This window comes from Kogia breviceps, chromosome 20 (genome assembly GCF_026419965.1).
Source record: "Kogia breviceps isolate mKogBre1 chromosome 20, mKogBre1 haplotype 1, whole genome shotgun sequence".
Taxonomy (NCBI): domain Eukaryota; kingdom Metazoa; phylum Chordata; class Mammalia; order Artiodactyla; family Physeteridae; genus Kogia; species Kogia breviceps.
The window spans coordinates 11,399,515-11,425,243 of record NC_081329.1 but is presented as its reverse complement, the minus strand read 5'-3'; the positions used below and the strand labels follow the sequence as shown (position 1 = coordinate 11,425,243).

The 25,729-nt window shown below is 41.5% G+C and overlaps 1 protein-coding gene across 11 annotated transcripts in view; it reads right to left on the bottom strand.

The window, feature by feature from the left end:
- Nucleotides 1-25,729, bottom strand: part of STOX2 (storkhead box 2) — a 209,688-nt gene that overhangs the window by 53,232 nt on the left and 130,727 nt on the right. The window contains exon 1 of one of the 11 annotated variants that reach the window (XM_067022372.1): nt 11,028-11,080. The exons of 8 other annotated variants lie outside the window; for them this stretch is intronic. In XM_067022372.1, the coding sequence (XP_066878473.1) occupies nt 11,028-11,079 (52 nt within the window). In that variant the 5' untranslated portion in view covers nt 11,080. Of the gene's footprint in view, nt 1-10,562; nt 10,586-10,888; nt 11,006-11,027; nt 11,081-25,729 lie in introns of those variants that run through there. 2 more of the 11 variants (XM_059049578.2, XM_067022374.1) reach the window with 2 other exon arrangements.

Here is a 25,729-nt window from a genome sequence, read left to right as displayed (position 1 = left end):
CCGCTGCCTCTGCAGGGCTGACTGCAGGCTGCACAGGAGAGAACAAAAAAAGAGGAAAAACTCACTCTGAACATAGGAGATCCTTCTCCTGGTCCTCAGGCCAGAAAGTGAGGACTGTGATCCTGAAGATCTTTTGTCCATATCAGTGTGTCCTACTGCCTACTGGGCTCTGGGCTGCCTCTATGCCACGTGATACTAGAGAAGGGGACAGAGGAAACTCACAACCAGTTTGGTGATACTTCTAATTCTCATCTCCTTCCCCAAGCGGCCTGCTACCATGTACTTTTCAGAGTCCTCAGAGCTGCTCCACGTCTTCTGTCCAGGGCTCCTGCTACAGTCAGTGGGAGAGCCAAGGTGGAAGGTACTTATCCCGTCCTGCTCAGAAGTGGACTCTTCTTTGTGTTGTAATTACTTTTCATTGTTTAAATAACAATAACAAATAAATGATAAAAACGCGCTGTTAATAATAGAAGCAAATACGTTAACGTTGGTCTTTGTTTTCCTTTTATAGGGACTTACTTTTATTTTAGGATGTATTTAATTGAGTTCTTTCTAAAAAGTTCAGCCTCAAAAAGGTATCATTTCAGTGCATCTATTTGCCAACATACCAAACAACCCCCTCTGCCCACCTCTGTGAAAAGAGTAGACAGACGTGTTAACTAGAATTTACCTCCTTTTTTTGGTCCTGGCATCTTTGGCATAACATTTGCTTTAGACTCACTAATGAGAAGCTAAAGTGATTGACGTGGGTGCTGTTCTCTCGTTCGCCAAGTCCGTGCTCTGGCACGAGGACTAATGAGCTTTGTTATCAGTGTCAGAGGGACCAGGAGAAATGAGGCGTGCACGCTACCCACAAACCAGATCATTAGCAACAGATGTAATTACTGCCTGCCCTGTTTCCCTCTCTGACCCCCCCTCTTTCATCTACGCCTCACACGGAGAAGCAATATGGGTGCTTCAAAGACTGCCCCCGCCCCCCGCAGCCTTGGCTGAGGCCACTACAACTGAGACACACTGAGATTTTTACTCAAGTATGTCCAGTCCTCCTACTTTTACTTCACACTGTTGGCACTTGTGGTCCCCAGAGGCGTATCCCTCAAATTGGTTCATATCTGAGCCTGAGTAGCTTCTGTCCTCTATCCACTCACAAAACTGCACCCAAAGCAAAACTCTCAAACGTTACCTCCCAACAATTATACCCCCAGCCATAAATAACGTGACCCCTAAAGTCTAATGGCCTCCTCACGGGGGGAAGCCACCCGATGGTTCCATGAACAAGAGCTCTATGAAGGCAGTGTTCACATCACATGTCAGATTGTGCCTGGCACACAGTGGGATGTATTTACAGCAGTTTCGTCCTAACGGGACAGCCAAAGGCTCCGTTGAACAGGAATTGTTAGTGGATCGCATGACGAGAGGGCAAGGTATATATACAATCTACTCTATTCCGGAGTGGAGGCTCAAAGACCCATCTGCAGCCTGAGTACATTTGTTGGACGAGGTTTATGTAGAGTGGATAGACTTTCCTGCTCAGCCCAAGTGAGGATTTTCATTGTGGCTCCTGGCAGCAGCGCTTGGGTGGGGAAAATGAGGAAGGGATGAAGGCCACTCAGCTCAAACTGCTTTACGTGGAGGCCCCTATGTTGCGAGTGGGGGGGTCACCGCAACATCTTCCTTACGCGTATGTGGTGACCGCCCTTCCTTCTGCGTGGTCCCCCCGTGACCCCTGAAGGGCAGGCTCGGGTGAGGTGGGGGGACCATGATGTGACCTGGGGTGGAGAACGGGGCCCCGGGGTGTCCCCTCAGTGAGTGACACGCTGTGCCTGGCGGGCCCTGAGCAGTGAGACGCCCAGAGGAGCTCCCCCAGCCTCCTGAGAAAGCACAGCCCCCTCCGTCCACCCGGGGCCTGGGCAATCGTCGAAACCGAGGTGTCGGTGTGGACACCTCTGAGGGGTGTTCAGAGCACGAAGGCCACTGGCAACGTCTGAAATGCGACGTTCAACAGCATCGTTTGCTGAAACGATGAGAAATTATAAAGTGAGTAGAATCTGATTTCTAAGTCAAACTCAGGATAGAAACTTCAGCTGAAACCACACACACACACACACACACACACACACACACACACACGGTTATAGGGAGAGAACGAGAGAGCTGGCAAGGATGTCTAAAGTATTTTCTCATATCTGGACAAAGCAGCGTGCACAGTCTATACAGAGATGGAAACGGGTGACTGATGAGCTCTTTCACGAGGTTTATTTAAATCTGAGGCCCTAGATCAATAGTTTCCATAACACCAAGGATGTACATTTACCATCTGAAAACTGCAAAGCCTGCAAATTATAACACCAGAGTCAATATACCAGGAATAAGTACAACTCAAACTCCTTTTTAAGAGTTAAGCGTTTCTGAACTGTTGATATAACATAATTCTAAATTTATAAAATTTATCAGCAGAAGTCACCTGTGTGCTCCTCTACAAAAAAGAATCATGGTACATTGTTTTCTTCCACATTTTAACTTTTGTCCTTTTCCTTGCTGATACAATCACTGCCATACCAAGTTTTCAAATTTTTATCGTCCTTTTGTTTTTCTGCTAATGTCTTTTTCAAGTACCACAAACACTGATGAGAGAGACTGTTCTCTTAATAATCTGTTCAGATTAGTAAATGTTTGTTAATTTTTAAAAATCAGCATGTCTACCACATTCACATTTTGAAACAAGGGAGTCAATTCTCATAGGAATAGCAAAACTGTCCTCTTTAAAATGTCCACACCCCAGAAAATGCTTGTTTTAAGACCAAACAACTGATGAGGACACCATTCCCATTGTGATACTATATACTATTACTTTATGTTAGAACCTAACATACTTTTGCTGCTATAGCGTAAAGATGTATGTACTTTTGCAAGTATTTAACATTTCACCTTCTTGTATTATACTATTTACCTTTTATCCCTTCTACTCCCTTCCTCCCCCACCACCAGCCCAAACCAGTCTCCAGAAAGAAAGAAAGAAAAATTCCCTGGCAACAAATCTCCTTTTGATAAGTCAGCTTTGGGGCACAAAGTGGTCCAGGAAAAGTGTTAGTCTTTTCAGCACTGGGCTTGCAGCAGTGCAAGCGGCCAGGCTCTGCCTCCCGAGCCGTCCTGGGCTGGTCACCGGGAGCCGGGTGGTCCAGACGGCTGGACCAGTACTTTCCAAATTCCGGCCCTACCTCTGTGCTTGACTGGCCGATGATGTCGCCAGTTCACAATAAAAAGAAGGAAACATTAGGACGCCATGGAAAATTGTTCACTGAAAGCTGCCTTTTACCATGCTGTTCTTTCCTCTTGTTTCCGTGTGTGTGTTCGTGTGTATGTGTGAGATGTCCTCGCTTTTAATGTTAAATGTCCTCTCTTTTACAATGATAATAGACGGTATTTTTTTTAAAAAGTACTTTCTTGCCAGAACTAAAAGTTGGTGGTCTTAAGTTGGTCTACACACATCTTACTGAAATGCTTTTGGTCTCTGTGAGAAGCATCCGATTAGATTTCATATTGACGGGAGAAAGGACATAGATGTTGACAATCCTAAGTTGACAGTGTAACAGACAGCCTGCAGCCATCCCACACCCCATTTGTGAGGCCCGGGATTTTGAAAGCAAAGTGTTACTGACGCTGATATCTTCTTGATTCATAAAAGGCATGATTTTCAGCTACTTAATCAGCACGTACTAATTAATTCGTTTTTACTAGATTGCCTCATTGTTTTCCCTTAAGCTTTGTCTTCTTCATTTTCTCTTTCTCTGCTTTTAAAAAACTGGACTTTCATCTTTCAGTTTCCAAGATTAACATTTCTAAGTCACCGGGGTATAAGTTTTCATGTTCTCTACGTTTTCAGCACTCTCTATTTCATAATTCAGAGCTGACGATCTTTTGAATCCAATACAGGATTCTCACTACTTTCCTTCTTAGTATCACCATTTTCACTACATCCTAGAAGCCAACTATGTCTGACTTCAGAAAACTAAAACAAAACCAGCAAGACAACTGAAGCATAGGGCCATCAACAAGTTATCTAAGTGAGGTACACCTGGGGCCCCAAATATCCAACTGTCAAGCTATGGTCAACCCCCTGGGTGGCCAGTGTATGTTCCAGTGTCCTTCCCACCGTCCTTCATTCATCCTTAAGGACAACCAAATACTACCATGTTCCTCTTTCCTCCTCTTGCACCGTTTACACTTTTCTTTTTTTTTTTTTTTAATTTAATTTAATTTTTTGTGTGTGTGGTACGCGGGCCTCTCACTGTCGTGGCCTCTCCCGCTGCGGGGCACAGGCTCCGGACGCGCAGGCTCAGCGGCCATGGCTCACGGGCCCAGCCGCTCCGCGGCACGTGGGATCTTCCCGGACCGGGGCACGAACCCGTATCCCCTGCATCGGCAGGCGGACTCTCAACCACTGCGCCACCAGGGAAGCCCTACACTTTTCTGATAATGGCACCCACTCTAAGCTTTTTCACTTGTGTACACACCCCCCAATCATCTTTAACCACTTTCCTCTCACTTCTAATGCCCACCTAGTACTTCAGAATTTTTCTCCCTTCCCTCCTCCTATTAATCACAATATCTACACTTTATTGAGTGCCTGTATGTACCAAGCATTATCAAGGGGGCTGTAATATGCCATTTCATTTATTTGTCACAAGAACCTTATGAAATAAATACTATTATCTCCATGTTATACATGAAATCCAGGAGAGTTAGGTAACTCCTAGGGTCCCAGTCAACAAACAGGTTTAAGAACAGATGATCGTGATAACTATGATATTGATAGAGTTATATCAAGGGAAAGGGAAAAGGTTTTAAGCAAAATTTGACAAAGGAAAAACATGCTTCTTTTAATAGCTCTCAAAAGTACTTAGATTAAGCTGCAATTTCCACCCGTGTCCTAGATCAGTCCCTCTAATTATAAACTTATTTATGCATTCACATTGAAGATGGCTAACAACTATTTTTAATTCTATGTTTCTGTTTTAGTGTTTAGTGTCTTCTATCCTCCACAGCCATCTGTAGTCCTTTAATTTCACGAACTGAATTGTGTGGTTTGGCCTGAGTACATCGCCGCCGCTGAGCACAGCTTCTGGAGGAAGTGAGTTCCTGGAAGGGTGCATGCAGCGTGATGAAACGGCAGGGTCTCCGATGGACTCGGGAGACCCAGCAGGCTGTCAGTCAAATGCAGAAGAGCTGACTTAGATGACTGTGGTTCATTCCAGCTTTGGCTTTTCAGTTCCAAACAGCTGACTTATCAATTTCTTTGAGGAAACCAGTCATGTGTAAATCATTAAGAGGAAATCTGGATTCTAAATTCACATCTTGGGTCTGAGTTTCCTTTGGCTGCTTCTAGAAAGGAGTGCTTGCCAGGGCTCCAACCTTCACCCTCCTCTCTGCCCTGCTAAATCCCCATCTGAGGCACTCCTCCCATCCACCACCCCGGGTGTAACTTTCAGCTCTATAGACGTGATGCGGGCCAAGTCTCCCTCTCTGGTCTTGAAACCCTCGCTGACCTCCCGACTCATCTCTCTCTCCTCCGTCCTTAACAGACAGCTCCATCTGCATGTTCCCAGTGCCTCAAACCTAACATGTCCAAAACAGAATCTGTGATGTTTCCCATAAATCTTGCTACCTCTGGTATCTCCTAGTCTGGATTATAGCACCATCATCGAGGTAGATACAGCGTGAATGGAAGATTCCTATTTTCTCTTCATTGACCGTCTGCCCTACTCCGTCGTATGAAGAGTCAATAAAGCCAGTCTACTCACTGTCTGGATGTCTCTAAATCTGTTCCTTCTCTTCTGCTTTGCTGCTAGCCAGATTTTGGCCTTGTTGGACCACCAGAAAATCCTCCTGCTGGTTTCTTCCACCCACTCTAAGCATGACTACCAGAATACTCTTCCGGCCTGATACTCCTGGATTCACCTAATACACCTGGTTTCGTCCACCTGAACACAGGGATGTAATCAATATCAAATACTCTAAGTACGTTGATATCAATGACATCCCTAATTTCAAGTAGATAAAACCAAAGATGTCACATAAACACAACTGATTAAAATTTTCTTATCGTATCAGAAAGATATCCCTCTAGAATAACATATCAGAGTTGAAGAACAAATCGTTTTTCTCCTATCCCAGCAGGAAAAATATCTCAGGAAGGCTAGAAGAATTGGGTCACGGGAGCAATTAAATGCCAACAGGAGATAAAGAGCACTGTTATTTATTGAGCAGCTACTACATGGCAGGTACTATGTATCAGGTACTTTATGCAGGTAACTGTAATCAATACAACCCTGTGATGTAGGGATAATTCTCATTTAAAGAGCTAAGACTGGGCTTCCCTGGTGGTGCAGTGGTTGAGAGTCCACCTGCCGATGCAGGGGACACGGGTTCGAGCCCTGATCTGGGAGGATCCCACATGCCACGGAGCAGCTAGGCCCGTGAGCCACAACTACTGAGCCTGCGTGTCTGGAGCCTGTGCTCCGCAACAAGAGACGCCGCGATAGTGAGAGGCCCGCGCACCGCGATGAAGAGTGGTCCCTGCTCGCCGCAACTAGAGAAAGCTCTCGCACAGAAACGAAGACTCAACACAGCCAAAAATAAATAAATAAAAACAAAATGTGGGGTTTAAAAAAAATAAAAAAGATCTAAGACTAAGTAATCTGTTCTATGTCTCCTAGTTAGTAAATGGTACATCCAGCATTCAAATGGGGTTCTGATCCGCATTCCAAACCTCTACACCCCACGTCCCCTCTTACCAAGAAAATGCTGAAGCTTACAAAAGCAATGAGTGGCTAAAAGATTCAGGTATAATCGTTTACATTTAATTCAACCACAATACTTCCTTTCTTGCTGAAATTTCAAATTTCAAGAACATAAGATTTGTATGTTGATTGAAGGAGGAACTAGGTAGAGATGAGAAACTATCTGATGATAAGGAAATTCAACTGGCAGCATTGGTAAGATTTCAGAGATGCCTTCCATTTCCTGTGTCTGAGGTCAAGAGTCACTTTTCCACATAAAAACCCACCATTTTTTTTTAGCAGCCTGATAAGATCTATGTATCAGCACCTATTTTATACTTCGCACTAGGTTTGGTACCGTGAGGAACAAAAGGAAAATAAAGATATGGTACTGTCCACCTCCAAGTAAATGATCAACTCAGGGATGCCAGGATAAACATGTAGCAATTGATAAAGTCAGCAACTGCTATTCCAGTCCATGACATGATATATTACATACAACTTTACCATGTAGTCAATCTAAACAATAATAGTTCCAAATGTAAAAGGATTTGACATATTAAAACCACGCAAATGGGTAAATTACACCATAATAAAGGAGATTCTAATCATAAAGACCAGAAAAGAAGTCCTAAGCATGACATTTGAATATTAATTAATAATCCATCTGAAGAACTGATATGACTTGAAAAGTTTATTCCCTAAAGCAGATACTCTCCCTTTGCGTAATTTCCAGTGCTGTTAACTCAACTAGAAAACCCTCTCTTCTTGAAGGGAGGAGAAGTACATTTCACACTAGTCACTGTTTCAATTATTAACATGCTGAATTAGCGTGCTATGAATTGCTAAGGTTTTATTTTTATCATATTAGAAAGAATACAACATTTCTAAATGAAATCAACTTGTAACGCTGAGTTCCCTATTACAAGAAGTCGTGCCACTTACAACAATTACTTTAATAGCACTTGATTAATGAAGTTAAGGGTTATACAAATGAAACTTTTTTTTTTTTTTTTTTTGCGGTACGCGGGCCTCTCACCATTGTGGCCTCTCCCGCTGCGGAGCACAGGCTCCGGACGCACAGGCTCAGTGGCCACGGCTCACGGGCCCAGCCGCTCCGCGGCACGTGGGATCTTCCCGGACCGGGGCACGAACCCGCGTCCCCTGCATCGGCAAGCGGACTCTCAACCACTGCGCCACCAGGGAAGCCCAAATGAAACTTTTTGATGTCATAATAACGTCCATGAGAACAGAGACAACATTTTTTTTCTATTGGGGATAAGAGTTATTACGCTCCTCATGTTTCCATCTGAAAGAACTTCCTTTAGAATAAAGATCCGGGTGTGTACATGGGTCCCCGTCACTGCCACCCTGGGAGGCAGTGACTTTTGTGACTGGGGGTCAAGGGAGAAGGATCAACTTAGAAAGGCTAAGTGACCAAAAGTCACACTAAAGGAATGTAGAACAATTGGGATTTTGTCTAATTCCAAAGCCTTAAGACTTCTGATAGTCTACCTTCCAGAGCCCCTAATTTTATTCTCCTTCTTTTAAAGTTTTGCTTTTCCTGCGAAAACTTTTGTTTGCACTGCTCAATAAACCCCATTTTCTAAATATGGTGGGCTTGTGATAAAGGGTGAATTTTTAAAGAAAAGTATTTTTTAATCGCTTAAATCCCTCAAATTCTCTAAAAGCATATTTCCTCCTCTAGATTTGCCCAAAGGGTCATATTTTTGAAAACCTTACAAAGCATCAGTAGTACCAATCCCATGTCACTTTTGAGCAAAGCCCTTTGCTAAGCAACTAGCTTCATTTGATAATATTAGTGATGCGAGGGAGGCCCTGCAATACTGTATCTGCCATTAATCTCGAAGCGTCGGGCTTCACAACCATCAGAAGTCATTTACTTTGGAGCCTGTCACAGGATATAATGACTCATGCTAGTTGGAACTGCCCATTCCCCCTCTTCAAGAGGGCGTCCAAACTTGTAAAAAGCTTGTGAAATAGTAAATTAAACGGCAACTTTCTTGACTTTTCATTTCACCTCTAAGATGTTAATTTTGCATGTAAAATGCTCTAAAGTGACTTAATGATGAAGATTTTGCAATATCATAATCTGACCCACACACTAAACCCCCGAAATAGAAGAGATTCGAATTTTACTACTTGAGGAAGGGAAAACAGTTAGCATGGAATCACACAAAAGAAAGATGCCTTCTTATAAGGATGAATAAATATGATTTCCAAGTTTTAAAATAAGACTCTCTTACAGCCTGCAAGACGGCAAAGGTAACAAACAAATCCTGCCAGTAACAACTGGACTGCATTACAGAGTATCCAATTCTATGAAAACTCCTGACTCATTAATGACTCTGAAAACCGTTTCAATTAGCAAGGCATGCCTGAGATTTGAAGCTAGTGTTAGTAACTTATCACCAAAGAAACGAAGGTAACAGAACATCAAATTTCTCTTAGAGAAAAAGTGCCTGTCTTAATCAACAGGTGGATTTTTCTCGCATGCTTCACAGGATCACTGCATCCTGCTTTGTTTTAGACAAAGGACTCTGGCCTCCTTCCAAAGCCTCCCCATTTATGGAGTAAAGGCAGGCTGTTTGGCTCGGGCAGTTGAGCCACTAGAGCGTATCAACATGTTGGTGAAAAGTCACAACCCAAGATCCTATTGGTGCCATAAGTATTTCGAACCAAATTATTTCAAACCTAGATATACTATCACATTTATTTATCCTTGGCTCTGTTTATAAGTCTTTGTTTTCTTTACTTACAAACAGAAAACATCCAGAAGAGTAACGTGAAAGCAGGCTTTAAATTCTTTCAAAGAATAAAGAAAGCGTGGTTTGCAACAAGACCAGATCCTGACTCCTGCTGCCTGGCCTCGGATTCCGTGAACTGTGATGTTGAGGCTGGAGAATCATCCAGTTTCAACCACATGCCCGTGGCCTGACCTCAAATAAAGCAAGGTAGCTGGCAGAGGTCACTGCATTATGCAGGAGCAGCAGGGACCATTTGTTACCGTTAAGGTTTTTTACTCTTTTTAAAAATCCACTTAAAGGCTTATAAATTTTTATGAACTCTTTGTGCGGTAAATACAACAGGGTCGCAATATGACAGCTCGATGAGCTCTGTCCAGAAACCAGTTCCCCTCCTTTGCATCCGTGACAAGACAGACCAGGTCATCCACTCAGCTTCCCCCTGGTTATACCTACAGCATTTGGAGATGCTGCCCTAACCTTTCCAGGGCACTAGGTTACTGTTTACGAATGTGATAAAAACAGCCTCTAGCCACCTGAAAAAAACTCTGGAGAGAATCCAAGTCACAGTATTATTGAGGACCAGAGTTAAGGCTTAGAATTTTAGCTCATGTGTCTCTGTCACATCAGCACCTTAATGTATTTGTTTCACAAGCCAGCCATAAACACTTCTAGATCTCTGCATCTGTAAACACAGTTCCCCTTTAGAGCTTTAAGTTTCACCGTCAAACCATTATTCAGCATGTTACCGTGGAACAGTCAGAGACTATGTTCAATTAGTAAAAACCAAAAACCAAAAAAAAAAAAAAAAAAAAAGAACCCCAAAAAACTATATAAGATCAGTATTAGGATATAAACAGGCCAATTTCAAGGAATCTAAAATGAACTACACCTCCTGACCAAGCAAAACCAACACTCTTTACAACCCCCTTTATATCTATTAAAAGACTTATAAATAAAAGACTTCCGAAAGTAATCAACGCCAAAATAGTCTCTAGAAATGAACAAGTTTGCTTACCCAACATAAATGCACTTTAATACATCATTTATCCATCAACAGATACCGCCACGGACGCCAGCAATCAAAAGAAATGTTGACTCTGAGCTCAATGACTAATCTGTAGGGTGATCTCTTTTTTTAGAATACGCTTGAGATTCTACATGCAACATACACACGTGTTGGCTATAATACACACATGCACATATAAAAGAATGAATAAAAGCAGCCGTAAAACTTCTTAACATGTTATAGCCAGTAATTAACGCAAATAGGAATGAAAACACTCGAGACTGCAGTCTTTTGGAGGCAGGGGCTCATAATCCCCAAAGATTCAGAAGCATTACCTCATTGCAGCCTTGAGACAAGCTGAGCATTCACTGTAGGTCTTACCCAGCATCCCCTGGTTCACACAAAGACAACAGAGGCGTGACCAATCACACTGTGGCTAGCAGACACTGTTTCAAAGCCCTCTCCCAATATTACCCATTGACATGCTCGCTGGCAGCCTGCTGAACTTGTCGTCATGGCAACACATCCCAGCTGCTCACCGAGGCTTGTTATATTACTTTCCCTTTTCACCACTCACTTGGCTAATTAAAAATTTAGGACTATGTTTTTGCATGTTGGTCGCAAACTGAAACAATGCAGGGTCCTTTTTTCTTTTCTCTCTCTCTTTTTTTCTCTCCCCCCCCCCCAACGGAGCTCTTAAAAAGGCTGGGAAAAGCGATTTGAAGGACACTCCCATGAAGTCCCAATATAACCAATCAATAGACAGACTGCATGTAGCTTCAGCCAGATGGAATTTGTCGCTAAACCTAGTCTGCAGCAAAGCAAAACCACACCGTGAACGTTGAGAAGGAGGGTCTTCCTGTTTTGAAATAGACAAGCCAATTCGGCAAAGATGATTTATGTTGGAATGTTTGCGCCACTATTCTTGGTCAAGAATGTTCTTCAAATATTTTTTAAAAATTTTGATTCTGATTTAAAGCAGCCTTTTACCCATAATTCCACAATGCAAGCAGAGTAAATAAATAAATAAATAAAGCGCAGAGGAAAAGATCCTGTAAAAACTGCCAATATGGCAAGTGCCAGAAGAGGTTCTCAGCATAAAAAGCATGCCTATGAACCTGCCATATGTTTTATACTTGACCACCAAACTGTACCACTGCTGGAGCAGGATAAAAAGAGCAGCTCTGCAGTTGAAAACCCATGGAAAGAAAAATGCCAGCTTTTGTTTACCACAGCTCAGAGAAATAAATTAAACCTTCCAAACTCTTTCAGAGATGATGGCTGCCTCACAGAGATGGCCTTTTAAAAATTCCCCTTCTATTTCTAGTTACACCTCATAACTGGAGTTGATACCAAAGGCATTCTTAGAATTCTAAGGTCAAAATTTCTCTTGCTATTTCAGTGCTCCACTTAACATAGTAGAAAGAACATTAAAATGTGAACCTACGTTCACTGTCAAGAAGCAGAGATAACGAACATGAAAGTGGTTTTGAAAATCCCAGTGTTATAGTTTATAGGAAAAGTCAGCCCTCGTTTCAATTAAATGGGAAAATCAAGATATCAAAATCAGGCCTGAGTAGGCAGCTTGGTCTTTGCTTCCTCTCAGGTAGGTCTACTTATTTCTCTGTCTGAAGTCATCCAGGGCTGCCTGACAGGTAACGTTCAGCCCACAAGCACAATGCAAATACAGAATCAGACAGGCAGGGCATCTCCTCTCCAGTATTACCCACATCTCTGAATTTTCAGGTCTACCAACAATTACCACAGAAAAGAAGTCCCACCCACTGAGATGGTTAGAAATGGAAACATCAAGGAAGCCACAGAGAATTCTAATTTGTCTGGGAGGGCTATGGGAAGAATACCAGCTGTGAAATGGAAGGAGAGGTGATTGGCATGGCCATTTCGGGTATCAAAGGTAAATAGTGTTTCCTTTCTCTCTGTCTTCTGACTCCAAGTAACCAACAGATGGAAATATCTATGGTGAGGCTCTTGGTTAAACATGGTAGAATGTCAACAGTAGCTCCCAATTCTCTCTGAAATGACCGTAAGAGGAATATAAAAGAAGAGAATGAGAGAGAAGATGAAAGCAGATGAAACCCTCAAATAATTCTGGAAGCTGGAAACGCAGATGGATGAGAGGTAGCTGAGTGAAGAGAGTGAAGAAAGTTTAAAAATAACATAAGAGGAGAAGCGAACCACGGATGGTGGTGTGGGTGTCGTGATTCTGAAACAACGTTGTGTGTATGGTGAGACTGAGAAAATTTGTAAATATATTGTGGGAGAAAGAGTACACAAATATACACTGGGGAAAGGAGAGAAAGAGCTCTGTGATGTACACGTGTGTGTAATATGTGTGTGTGTAGCTTTCCCCCTAGCTCTGTCCACTGAAAACCCCTAGAAGCAATGTTACTCCAGTAGCCATGAGCACATTTAGTCTTCATGATCTTCGGTTCTAAATACTGTTCCCCACTAAAAGATAAAAGGTTTCCTTAGAGAAACGACTGACTCTGGGTCTGAGGCAGGAAATGCTTAAGTGCATCAGGAACATCTTTTTGTGCCAGAAAGCAAGAAAAAGGCTCAAAAACTGACGGAGACACCTCAAGTGACTCGGCGACGAGACAGAAAGGGTTTCCACAGCTAAATCGGGGACAAGTTAAGCATCAAATAACATGTATGCAAAAGACTACAACACATGGAATAAAAAAAAAAAATCCATGAGTTCATTGTGATAAGAAAACAAACAAAAAATTACAGGGTGTGCAGAAGAGGAGAGTGCTTTTTTTGAAACAAGTGAATGCCAATTCATAGCTTTAGAAGAAATTATAGAACCAGAATTCGCATCTGTCACCACTCATTGTAATAAAAGTAATACAAGCAAGAATTATTGATGCACGGCAAAACCATAGGGTAAAACATTGTTGGAGAGTCACATGGTCTCAGAATATCAACAAATAAATTACTTTTTTAAAAACAGCTTTATTGGAGTATAATTGCTTTACAATGGTGTGTTAGTTTCTGCTTTATAACAAAGTGAATCAGTTATACATATACATATGTTCCCATATCTCTTCCCTCTTGCATCTCCCTCCCTCCCACCCTCCCTATCCCACCCCTCTAGGTGGTCACAAAGCACCGAGCGGATCTCCCTGTGCTATGCGGCTGCTTCCCACTAGCTATCTATTTTACGTTTGGTAGTGTATATATGTCCATGCCACTCTCTCACTTTGTCACAGCTTACCCTTCCCCCTCCACGTATCCTCAAGTCCATTCTCTAGTAGGTCTACGTCTTTATTCCCATCTTGCCCCTAGGTTCTTCAAGACCTTTTTTTTTTTTTTAGATTCCATATATATGTGTTAGCATACGGTATTTGTTTTTCTCCTTCTGACTTACTTCACTCTGTATGACAGACTCTAGGTCCATCCACCTCACTACAAATAACTCAATTTCGTTTCTTTTTATGGCTGAGTAATATTCCATTGTATATATGTGCCACATCTTCTTTATCCATTCATCTGTTGATGGACACTTAGGTTGCTTCCATGTCCTGGCTATCGTAAATAGAGCTGCAATGAACATTTTGGTACGTGACTCTTTTTGAATGATGGTTTTCTCAGGATAGATGCCCAGTAGTGGGATTGCTGGGTCGTATGGTAGTTCTGTTTTTAGTTTTCTAAGGAACCTCCCTACTGTTCTCCATAGTGGCTGTATCAATTTACATTCCCATCTGATGAGGACTGAGGACACGACACTGCCTCCCCCGCTCCGACACCAGTAACTTCAATTTCCCTGTCAGGACACTCAAAATATTACCAAAACAAGAACACTACTACTGCGTGGAACTTGAGGTAGCAGATATCACTTATATTATTTTTCTCCTCATCTTTCAGGATGAGTATCTTATTGCAGCAGTGGATAAACTGGGAGCAAGGAGAAGAAAGGATCTAAGAGTTACTGAGTACCACCTAAGAACCAGGAGCAGGAATTTACATCAGCTCTCATTTAATCCTAACAGCAACCCAGTAAGTTAGGTCTCATTATCTCCATTTTAAAAATAAAGCTTTAACAAGTTAATAGCTTATCCAAGGGCTACACGGTCCCTAGAGCAACAAGCCCTGGGAACCAACGCCTGAGTCCGTGCCTAGTGATTATTCCCCAAAGTATGTGTTAAACTTACAGTGATGTGAATCTAAGTTGGAAAACACTCCACCTGCCCATTTTGAAATGCTACATATCAGTTGAAGGACAAATAATAAATGCGCAACGTAAAAGTCGTCTATCTACTGGCTCTTACTTTTGAAAGCAAATAAGGCTCCTTATACTTGACAAGCATCGCCATCTATTTTACTCTTAAATAGAAGCTCGTTACAACAGAGTCTTGTTATAACAACTTAGGAGAGCACAGAATCACGTAAAAAGCCAACTGATTATAATTCGATGCACCAAGTGCTATAATATTCATATGTACAAAGTGCTGCGGGGACACACAAGAGGGAACGTTAAGCTCTGCTTGGGAGAACGCTAAAACATGCAACAGACACGGTGACCACCAAGGAGGCTTCAGGAAGGACGAGGGAAAAGGCATTTCAAGGAAAGAAAAGAGTATAACGCCAAAAACAGAGCAAACGTATTGAGTGCTAAACAGCTAAGGCAACTATTACTTTATTTCATCCTCATGACAACCCAGTCAGGTGGTCCCATTATTGTCACTTTTTACAGATAGGGAAACGGAAGCACGGAGAGTAAATAACGTATACAGCTGGTGGAAGAGTGGAATTCGGTGTACTATAACCAAAGGGCTGAAACAACACGGCACACCTAGGGACGTGCATCATAGGAGAAGCAAAAGAGAGACCCGCCCCACAAACTACACAATTAATACACCAGGAAATGCTGAGACCAACAGTTTAAGTATTACTCACTATTACATTCTTGCTCTGTGCTTGGCACTTTTCATATACATAATCCCACTTAATCCTCACCACAAAAATCTCTGAAGGAGTTATTACGACAGCCATTTTACAAACGAGCAAATTCAGGGCAAGGAAAGGTAATTTGCCTGACGTCACACAGCAAATAAATGCTGGACTCAGAACTTGAAATCAAGGCCGTCTGACACCAAGCCTATGATGTCAACCTCTAGGCTATCCTGCTCTTTTATTAAACACTGAGAGGTCATTTGAAACAATTAAAAAGCATTTGTGTCCTCGAATTCAGCAAATACCTCGCATTTATTTTAGAACCAGACCAGTTATACCTAGAAAATATGACTGCATTCTTACCAAAATCACTTTCACCCTGAGTGCCCACTGGCATAGAAAATATTTAAATTGTTCCATTTTAAAAACTGGAGTCCTAAGGGAGCTATGTAGCTACATTCGAAATGTATTATTCAGATTTAGAACATTAAGCATTTCATGAGTGAAGCCTTTTAAAGAGCATAAAGAAATACATTCTAAAAGGAGGGTTAGATGGCTACGGCTCTTAGCAAGGAGAGAGATGATGCGTCCTAGCAAAACAAACCAAAGATGAAAGAATATACTGAACAAGGACAAGGGCTCATTTCCAAAAGTCTTAGACCCTAAACTACAGAGCCCCCGACTCGCCACTAAAATGGTGTGCTCTGGCTTCAGGGATGTAAAACGACTTCACTGTACATGGTTTTCTGCAACCCTCTGCATCATTTATAATCTTCCAAGAAAATCAAACCTTTTTGTATTCACAAAACTTTTTCTCCTGAGACATTCCAGGAGTCCCACTTCTAGGTGCACTTCTACAGGCACTCAGAGCACCTTGCCCCCATCAGAACCAAGGTGAGCGCTACGAACTTTTGTTCAAAATACACATGCAACCTGGAAATGACCTATAAAATCTAAAGGACAAAATTACTTTTTGGTCTAAAGAAAGAAATCATGCTACAATCAATAAATAATAAGTCACTTTGCTTTCTCACCAACGAATGGCTGTCCTATCACAGCTCTGTCCTCTGCTAAAAGGAGCTCTGTCTCTCCCATCTCCATCCCCCAAATCCTGCAACTGGGATTCTCCTGTGTTTTCCCTTGTTAGAGAAATTTTTTAAATACAAAGAAATTTTTAAAGTAATAAACACCTGCAGAGCCACGACCTCAAACTGGCAATTGTTGAAATTTTGTCATTTTTTTCCCCATTTTTGTCAATTTTTTCTATAGAAGAAATGAAATCTTTCAGGTAAAGATGATGCATTCACTGTCTCCATACCCAGAGGCAAGCACTCTCATGAACTTGATGTCAATCCTCCCAGTACATTTAAAACACTTTTCCATATGTAAATGTACGTACAAACGATATCTGGTACTTTGGGGCGCATAATAAGAGGCTAGTTAAATGGTATCATATTGTTCGTTGTTCTGTAACTGTGTCTATCTTCTTTGTTGATGTGTCCAGTATCTAGTACAAGGTCTGGACAAGGTGGATATTAGATAAATATCTGTTGACTGAATGAAAGGTTTATAATAGATCAGTTCCATAATTTGTGAATAAGTTAAGTTCTTCTAAACAATTCTTTACTAGTAGACATCCTGGTGCTCAAATGCCAATAGACAATTTATACTTAAATGACTTTTTCACTCATTATTTATTTATTTATTTATTTATTTGCAGTACGCGGGCCTCCCACTGCTGTGGCCTCTCCCGTTGCGGAGCGCAGGCTCCGGACGCGCAGGCCCAGCGGCCACGGCTCACGGGCCCAGCCACTCCGTGGCATGTGGGATCTTCCCGGACCGGGCACGAACCCGCGTCCCCTGCATCGGCAGGCGGACTCTCAACCACTGTGCCGCCAGGGAAGCCCCTCACTCATATTTTAAATGCATATGATGCTCAACCTCATTCATCATGAGGGAGCTGCAAATGAAAACCACAGGGAGATATCACTGCACACCTGTCAGAACGGCCAGCATCAAAAAGACAAGAAACAAGAAGTGTTGGTGAGGGTGTGGAGAAAAGGGGACCCTGATGCACAGTTGGTGGGAATGTAAATTGGTGCAGCCGCTACGGAAAATCGTACAGAGGTTCCTCAAAAAATTAAAAATTGAACTACCATATGATCCAGCAGTTCCACTCCTGGGAATTTATCCAAAGAATATAAAAACATTAATTCAAAAAGATATATGCACCCCTATGTTCATTGCAGAATTATTTACCATAGCCAAGATATAGAAACAACCTAAGTGCCTAATGACAGACAAATGGATAAAGAAGTTGTGGTATATGTACACAATAGAATACTGCTCAGCTATGAAAAAGGATGAAATCTTGCCATTGTGACAACATGGATGGATCTCGAGGTCACTAAGCTGCTGAGTGAAGTAAGTCAGATAGAGAGAGACAAACACCAGATAACCTCATTTATATACGGAATGTAAAAAAAAAAACAAAAAAAAACCCCAAGCTCATAGACGCAGAGAACAGAGTGGTGGCTGCCAAAGCCTGGGGGGCTGGGTGCAAAATGGCTGAAAGGCGTCAAAAGGTACACAAACTACAGCTATAAAATAAATAAGCCATGGGATACAATGTACAGCATGGTGACTAGAGTTAATAATATTGCATATTTGAAAGTTGCTAAGAGAGTAGATCTTAAAAGTCCTCATCACGAGAAAAAAAATTTGTAACTGTGCGGTGACCAACGTTAAGTAGGCTTCTGGTGATCATTTCCCAATATATACAAATATCAAATCATTATGTTGTGCACCTGAAACTAATATAATGTTTTATGCCAATTACACCTCGATAATAAATAAATTTTTTAAAAATAAATGCATGATCTATAATGAGCATGCATGAGATCACCTTAACATAGCAGTTGCGTCTTCGCTAGAGATTGGAAGACTCACGTATCAGCGCCACATGAACTATTCCAGTTCGGCACTGCTGCTCGTATTTTCCAGGATAAGGAGAAGTAGGGGAGCTCCCATCTGCAGTATGCACAATCCGGTCAAGACGCTCACATTGCAATAGGGATGAACTCATAAGTAACTACTATTTTTTTCTGGCTTATTATTGCCACCTGTTTGGTGATGTATGTCCCAGCTTCCTAGGAAGGTTTAGTTCTCTCCTCTCTGTATATATGTACTCTGTTAAAGCATTTATGACACTGTAACGTATTGATAATTTGGGGGGGGTTTACATGTCTGTCTTCTGTACACCACACCACAGGTTCTCAAGAGGGGCACCGATTTGTAGACGTCTTTGAATCCAGAGCACCTAGGTCAATGCTCAGTAGTAGCTGCAGTGCAGTGGATCTCCTGGGTAGATTTTTAAACTATCATAAAACTCAAGAATGACTTCTGCATTTCCATTTCTCCTCATATGTTTTAAATTCTTGATCACTTTATTTCTTTATATTTTTATTCTAAAAACATTTTTAACACAGAAAATTCCAAACACTCAAAAGGTGACAGATGATTATGCTGAACACTCTATCAGCCAGTTTCGCTAATTAACTCATTTTCATCCTTCCTTACAGAAACCCAAACTGGAAATCATAGATGGTGTGTTATGGGTATGATTTATTCAAGAAAAACTGTGCAAACTTATATGAAAAGGAGAGTCCTTGACCCTACATCAAAAAAGGTATTTTCAGTTAGAATAAAATATTTCAGATTAAAAAAAAAAATGACTCCCTGCTTTAGCTAAGTTTATCAACTGAATAACTTAGTTACTGACCCTGCTCTTGAAGACAGTGTTCCTGGCTTGTCACCTTTGCAAACACAAGGTCATTGCCCCATAACATCTTATACCAACAATTAATGTAGTTAAATGATTAAATGTGTTTAGTAATGAAGGATCAGTGTTCTCTTCCAGCCTAGACTTCCATCTGGAATAGTGAACCTTATTAAATTTGGAATCTCTTGGTTTCTTTTGTATGCCACTCTGAAAGCGGACTGCATCCCAGATTCACATGTTTTTCTAGAAAAGTTTTAACTCACTACTGTCAGAATTGGAATTCAAAGCCCCAGGAATTAGATGAACTGACCTGTAATACTAAACAGCAATACAAAGACAGAGGCCTATTTCTTGATGACTAGGATAGTGTTAATAACTAACTTCAGGTCAATAAAAAATGCTTTCAAAATTAAATTCTTAAAAAAAAAAGATGTTTTTTAAAACCCACATGATAGAGAAAATCGTTATAACTGTCACCTATCTCTCCATTTGAACCTGTACTAGCCGTGCAGTTCTACAAAGGTTTTGACTGTCATCTGTTTTCTCAAGTTGAAACAGTAGTTGGCCCATGTTTTACAAAAAAAGAACTTTATTTCTTCTCTTTTCGGAGTTCCTGAAAAGTCATCTTACCAAAATATATTATGCAATATGGAATTACTTTTTTAAGAAAAGGAAGAGGGACTTCCCTGGTGGTGCAGTGGTTAAGAATCCGCCTGCCAATGCAGGGGACCCGGGTTCGAGCCCTGGTCTGGGAAGATCCCACATGCCGCAGAGCAATTAAGCCCGTGCGCCACAACTACTGAGCCTGCGCTCTAGAGCCCGCGAGCCACAACTGCTGAAGCCCGTGCGCCTAGAGCCTGTGCTCCACAACAAGAGAAGCCACCGTGATGAGAAGCCCGTGCACCACAACAGAGTAGCCCCCGCTCGCCGCAACTAGAGAAAGCCCGCGCGGAGCAACAAAGACCCAACGCAGCCAAAAAGAAAATAAATAAATTAATTTTTAAAAAAAATTAAAATATAATTTAAGGGGAGCTGGAGAACTAGAGGTTTTGGTATATAGGTTATAAAAATGAAAGAAGCAAGCGTAAGTATCACGTAGGTATGAGCTCAGAAGAATCACAAGCCTCTTAGTGATCCTTCAGTGAATGAGTGAGACCAGATTTAAGACTTGAAGTCTGGTGCAATGGGTTGAGTCATGAGTGTTCTATAATTATCTAAGGGTTTTTTGGTTTATGTTTTGTTTTTTTTTAAGCAAGAAGCTTTGCATATATGTGTATCATAAATGCAGGAGAAAAGTGCTTTACAAATGTCTCAACTAAAAGGAAATTAGCTGGTGGATCGACCAACAATAAATTGGACTGTGCTTGTCTACTCTCAATGTCAAAGTTTATTTAACTGTTGGCTGCTGATCTGTTAACATCAAAATTACACTGATTGAGCCAAACAAAATCAAAGATTCCTCTGCTGTTTACACATTAGGGATGAAGGCTAATTACTTACTAATCCTTGAGGGTTTTAAACACTTTTGATGTACTCAATACCCCTGAGGACCATACATATTTTTTAATGGGTTGAGGACAGATCCTTCAACACATGTGCAATCTAATAACTGACGAGCAACAGTCAGTTGCCAGGCATGATGATGTGACAAGTGTCAACAGGGGGACCATCACGGCTCTTATCACAGAGTAGTCAGTCTCCCACTCTCTCTCCAGCCAAAGTTTACAAGAAAAAACTCACAATCGATTGATTTGTATGTCATCCCTGTGTTCCCTCTGGTAGAGCTTTTTAGTGCATAAGACATAAACTTAATAGTATTAGTATGACTTCCATCTGCCATTTGCTGATAACTTCCTATGTGCCAGGCGCCGTGCTAAGTACTTTAAGTATATATCGCGTGATATCCATCTTGTTTATCACCGCACGCTCAGGAGACTTATTCGGTACAGATCCCCAGTACACAAATACTGGGGTGCTCAAGAAATATTTTTTGAATGAATCAAAGAATTGAGGAGTAGGGGGAGAGCCAGAAGAATGGGTGAGAATGATTATTATGAACAAATGCGTATCGTACTCGAAGACTCCATCTGTACACTGAACCCAGAGCTCAGGACGGTCATCTCCTAGACTAATGGGTCTGGTTCATGAAAAGATAAACTAAAGGTGACCCATGCTTTTTTACTAAGTCACCAGCCTTATCTCTGGGCGAAGTAAAAGAAGCTAGATCAGAGTTTGCTTCTTAAAAAATGGCTGGTTAGCCATAGTGGATCAAAAATAAAACAAACCAGAATACCAAGCTCTGTGTCTCCTGAATGTTTCATCTTGGTGTTAGCCTGAATGAAAACTCGTTTCTTTGACATGGTATTTATCAACACGCATTTACTGAACGATTATTTTATGCAGGAAACAGAAAACAAAATTTTGAAGCATTAAAATAAATGGGGTCGGACATTTAGAAAAGGCAATTTACGTTTAGAATAAAATATCGCATGTCAATTACTGAGCATAAGGAGGGCTAGGCCACTCTTAAAGTCGGGCTTTTACGTTGCTGATTAGGGAGTAAATTTAGCGTCACCAAATTAGAAAACGTGACTTGACCTCTGTCGGACATCATGCCAACAACCAGCTGGGGTTGTCTTACAGTTTCAGATGAGGTTGTGCTACAGTCCCGCTGAAAGCAACGTCCCCGAGGAGCTGGCTTCTGGGTGGCGGCTCTGATAAAAAGCAGTACAGGGCTTCCCTGGTGGCGCAGTGGCTGAGAGTCCGCCTGCCGATGCAGGGGACGCGGGTTCGTGCCCCGGTCCGGGAGGATCCCACGTGCTGCGGAGCGGCTGGGCCCGTGAGCCGTGGCCGCTGAGCCTGCGCGTCCGGAGCCTGTGCTCCGCAACGGGAGAGGCCACAGCGGTGAGAGGCCCGCGTAACGCAAAAAAAAAAGCAGTACAGTATTGTGCAAATATCGGAAGGGAGTGTGAATAAGGGCGACACTGACCAATCTCATTCCCAGGTTTGAGAAGTCGTGCAGTGCCCGGCGTGTGCACACGTCTCCTAGGACGTTACTGGAGCTGTTGTTAGGACATCATTTAAACACTTCTTTAGTTGTTTGGACCTAACTAATTAGTGAACACCACTATCTCTTTGGCCACAGGAGTGCCATAGAAACATTACTGAGGCACGAAAGGCGCCATGAATCCACAAAGTCAGGGAACCAGTGGTTGATTTCAAGGGGCACCTTGATTTTGAAATGATAAAAATGTGCATCTCCAAATAAGGGAACACTGTTAATTATGATCACCCCTGACATATCTATCACACTGTTCAGAACTTTCAGGAATATCGCTTCTCCTCACCATGTCATTTTGCAGATGAGGAAGGTGAGGTGCAAAGAAACTAAGAAACAGCTCCCCAGGTCACAGAGCTAGAATACTAGAACCCAAACCCCAATCCAGGACTGTCTACCCCCAAATCGGCCCCCTTCATTCTACCACAGCTCACATCCCTCTAGCCAATACTATGGCACATTAGATATGACACCCAAGAGATGCTCAGTAACTATTTAAAAAGCTGTTATCATCTGTAGTGGATTGAGTGGTGGCCCCCGAAAGGATATATCTCAAGCTCAACCCCCAGAACAAGTGATTGTGTCCTTATTTAGAAAAAGGTCTTTGTAGATATGATTAAGGATCTTGAGCAGACCATCCTGGATTAGCTGGGTGGGCCCTAAATCCAACGACAAGTGTGCTTACAAGAGACAGAAGAGAAGATACAGAGGAGAGGAGAGGCTGTGTGAAGACAGAGGCAGACATTGGAGTCACAAGACAAGGACAGCCTGAAGCCACCAGAAGCTGGAAGAGGCAAAGAAAGATTCACCTCAGAGTCTTCGGAAGGAGTGAGGCCCTGACAACACCTCGGTTTCAGACTTCTGGCCTCCAGAACTGTGAGAGAATACATTTCTATGGTTACGAGCCACCCAGTTTATGGTACGTTGCTATAGCAACCCTAGGAAACCAATACACCATCCTTAGGCCCAAGGTACCAAATGATTAAGTTTGGTACCTTAGGCCTAAAATCCCAAAGCGGTCTTCTACCCTGTTATGTACCAAGGAGCTGACTCCGACCAATTTTATCACATGGCTCTCCTTTGAAAAATTTATGAGTAGCCTATTAAAAGAGCATTTTAAATCAGAGCTAATATAATGTAACAACTGGTGTTACTGTTCAAGGCTAGAAAAAAATCTACAATACATTTCAAAACAATCATCCTAAAATTCGGCAAAATGTGGCCCCCAAGGTCATAATGAACTTTAGAGACCAAAGTTATCACACAGAAGCCACAGCAGTTGAAAGAGCAAACTTTGGTATTAAAACAAATTCTACTGTAAACAAAGTGATGGGAAATTAAATGGAAAGAAAACACTCTTTCTTTTAAAAGAATAGAAAAAATGACAAGGACCCTGAATGTCACAGGAAAATCACAATGTACAAGCATTCACCAGAAAGGCCTAGATAAAGGAGTGCTTCTAAGATTGGCAGATAAAGGAGTGTTTCTAAGGTGAGCTTACAAACCAAACGTCTGCTTGTTTCTTCAACTTCAGATGGACTCATTATACCAGCACTTCTCAAACTATCTGTGGCAAAGGATATTTTTGCAAAATATAATAAAAATGAATTTCTGGGGAAAAAGGAAATGAAAGACAAAAAAAAAGCAATCCCAAAGTTTTCCTTTTTTTCCCAAATTTTTATCATTATATGCAGACAGACATAAAATCACATTTCAGTAAGTATAGTCAGAACAAATAAATCACAGGAAAAAAAGACTTACAAATATTGCACATTGCTGAAAGTGTGTTCATAGACATTTCATTTAGAGAAATGCTACTATACGTGTAATTCTCTCTTTCTGTAATTGTGATGAAACAAAATTTATGGAAGAAATAGTATTCCCCATATTAAATGTCTACACACACACTCTGAACAAACTAAGTGTATCTATAAAGTTTTTAATGTGACAAATGAGCTTGCTGCTTGCTTGTTAATTTTCTAATCTAAACTGGATGGATAGCAGTGCTACTTGCGGGAGATAATGCGTCTCTAAAACGCTTCTCTAAAATGTTATTAAAACTTTTTGTTTTAATAACAGTCATAGTAGAGAAAACAGTCTCACAAAAGGTACGTTAGTGGGAATGGAAATTTTAAAACAATTCAGCAAGCTTGGGATTTTTTTTTTAACTTTTACTCAAAGGCAGAGATGCTGTATTTTCAAAACTCATCTTTAATCCTCCATCAGTAGTCGATGCCAGCAATTTATCCAGTAAAGTTAGAGCCAGGTTTAAATCATCTACCAATGAAATAAATGGTTTCCAGATTTTATAGCCTTTTGGGTTAGAGAAGCTAATCTTAAAATGAGGTGTCCCAGTGAGGACACACCATCTGCAGTCCACACCATGCCTGACTCATGAGACGGGCTGCTAATAACGTGCTTGGATGTTGTTGAAACATCAAACTGCTATCAGCTTTCAGATGCTGCTCTCGATTTTTTAAAATATATTTTAAACCACTTTACTGAGGTATGACTGACATACGAAAGGCTGTACATGTTTAATGTACACAACTTGGTAACTTTGGAGATAAGTGTACACCCGTAGAGCAGAATAATACCCAAAGTATTAACTACACTGTACTGTATACTTAAAATTTGCCAACAGGGTAGATTCTATGTTGTGTTCTTATCACACACACTCACACACACACACACACACACACACACACACAGTGACAGTAAATAAAAAGGGCAAGAGGAAACTTTTGGAGGTAATGGATATTTTTATATTTTTATCACATAGTGTTCCGAGAGTGTATCTCACAAACTAAGGTGTAAAAACTTATGTATATGGCAAGAGGCAAGATAATATTTCAGGTTACCTTGATTAACAAAATTTCTAGCTCTGCCTTCAAAAGAAGAGTATTTCTTTAAAAAAAAAATTTCGCTTTATTGAGGTATACCTGACATGCCTACTCTCAGTTTCTGAACGTAAGTCCTCCTGGACCTATCTGCCAACCCCACTCTGAGTAGCTCTCAAACCAATGCTGACATCCCCAAGCAAATAAAGGAAGGGGCTTATGGCTTCCCCGTGCACTGGAAGTAAAGCAAGAAGACACAGTTTTCTCTCCACTCTAAATTCTCTCCTTCAGGTCAGATGAAGAATTTATTACAGCCTTTCAAGAAAGCTATGTCTAAATGGGGAACTGAAATTGACTAGGAGAATTCTGGGTTGATCATTTTTTTTAATGGCGGGTTTTTATCTCAACTGAGCCGCCATGCACATTAACCAGTTTCAATGTGCTCGGGATTTTCTTTGTATGTTACTAAGATTTCTCTTAGGGAGGGCATGACCCAGGGAAAGAAAAGCCCAGTGAATGTCCCTTAAATGGAATGGAAATCACCACAGTCCCCATCAAGGGATGCTTTAACTGTGTATCA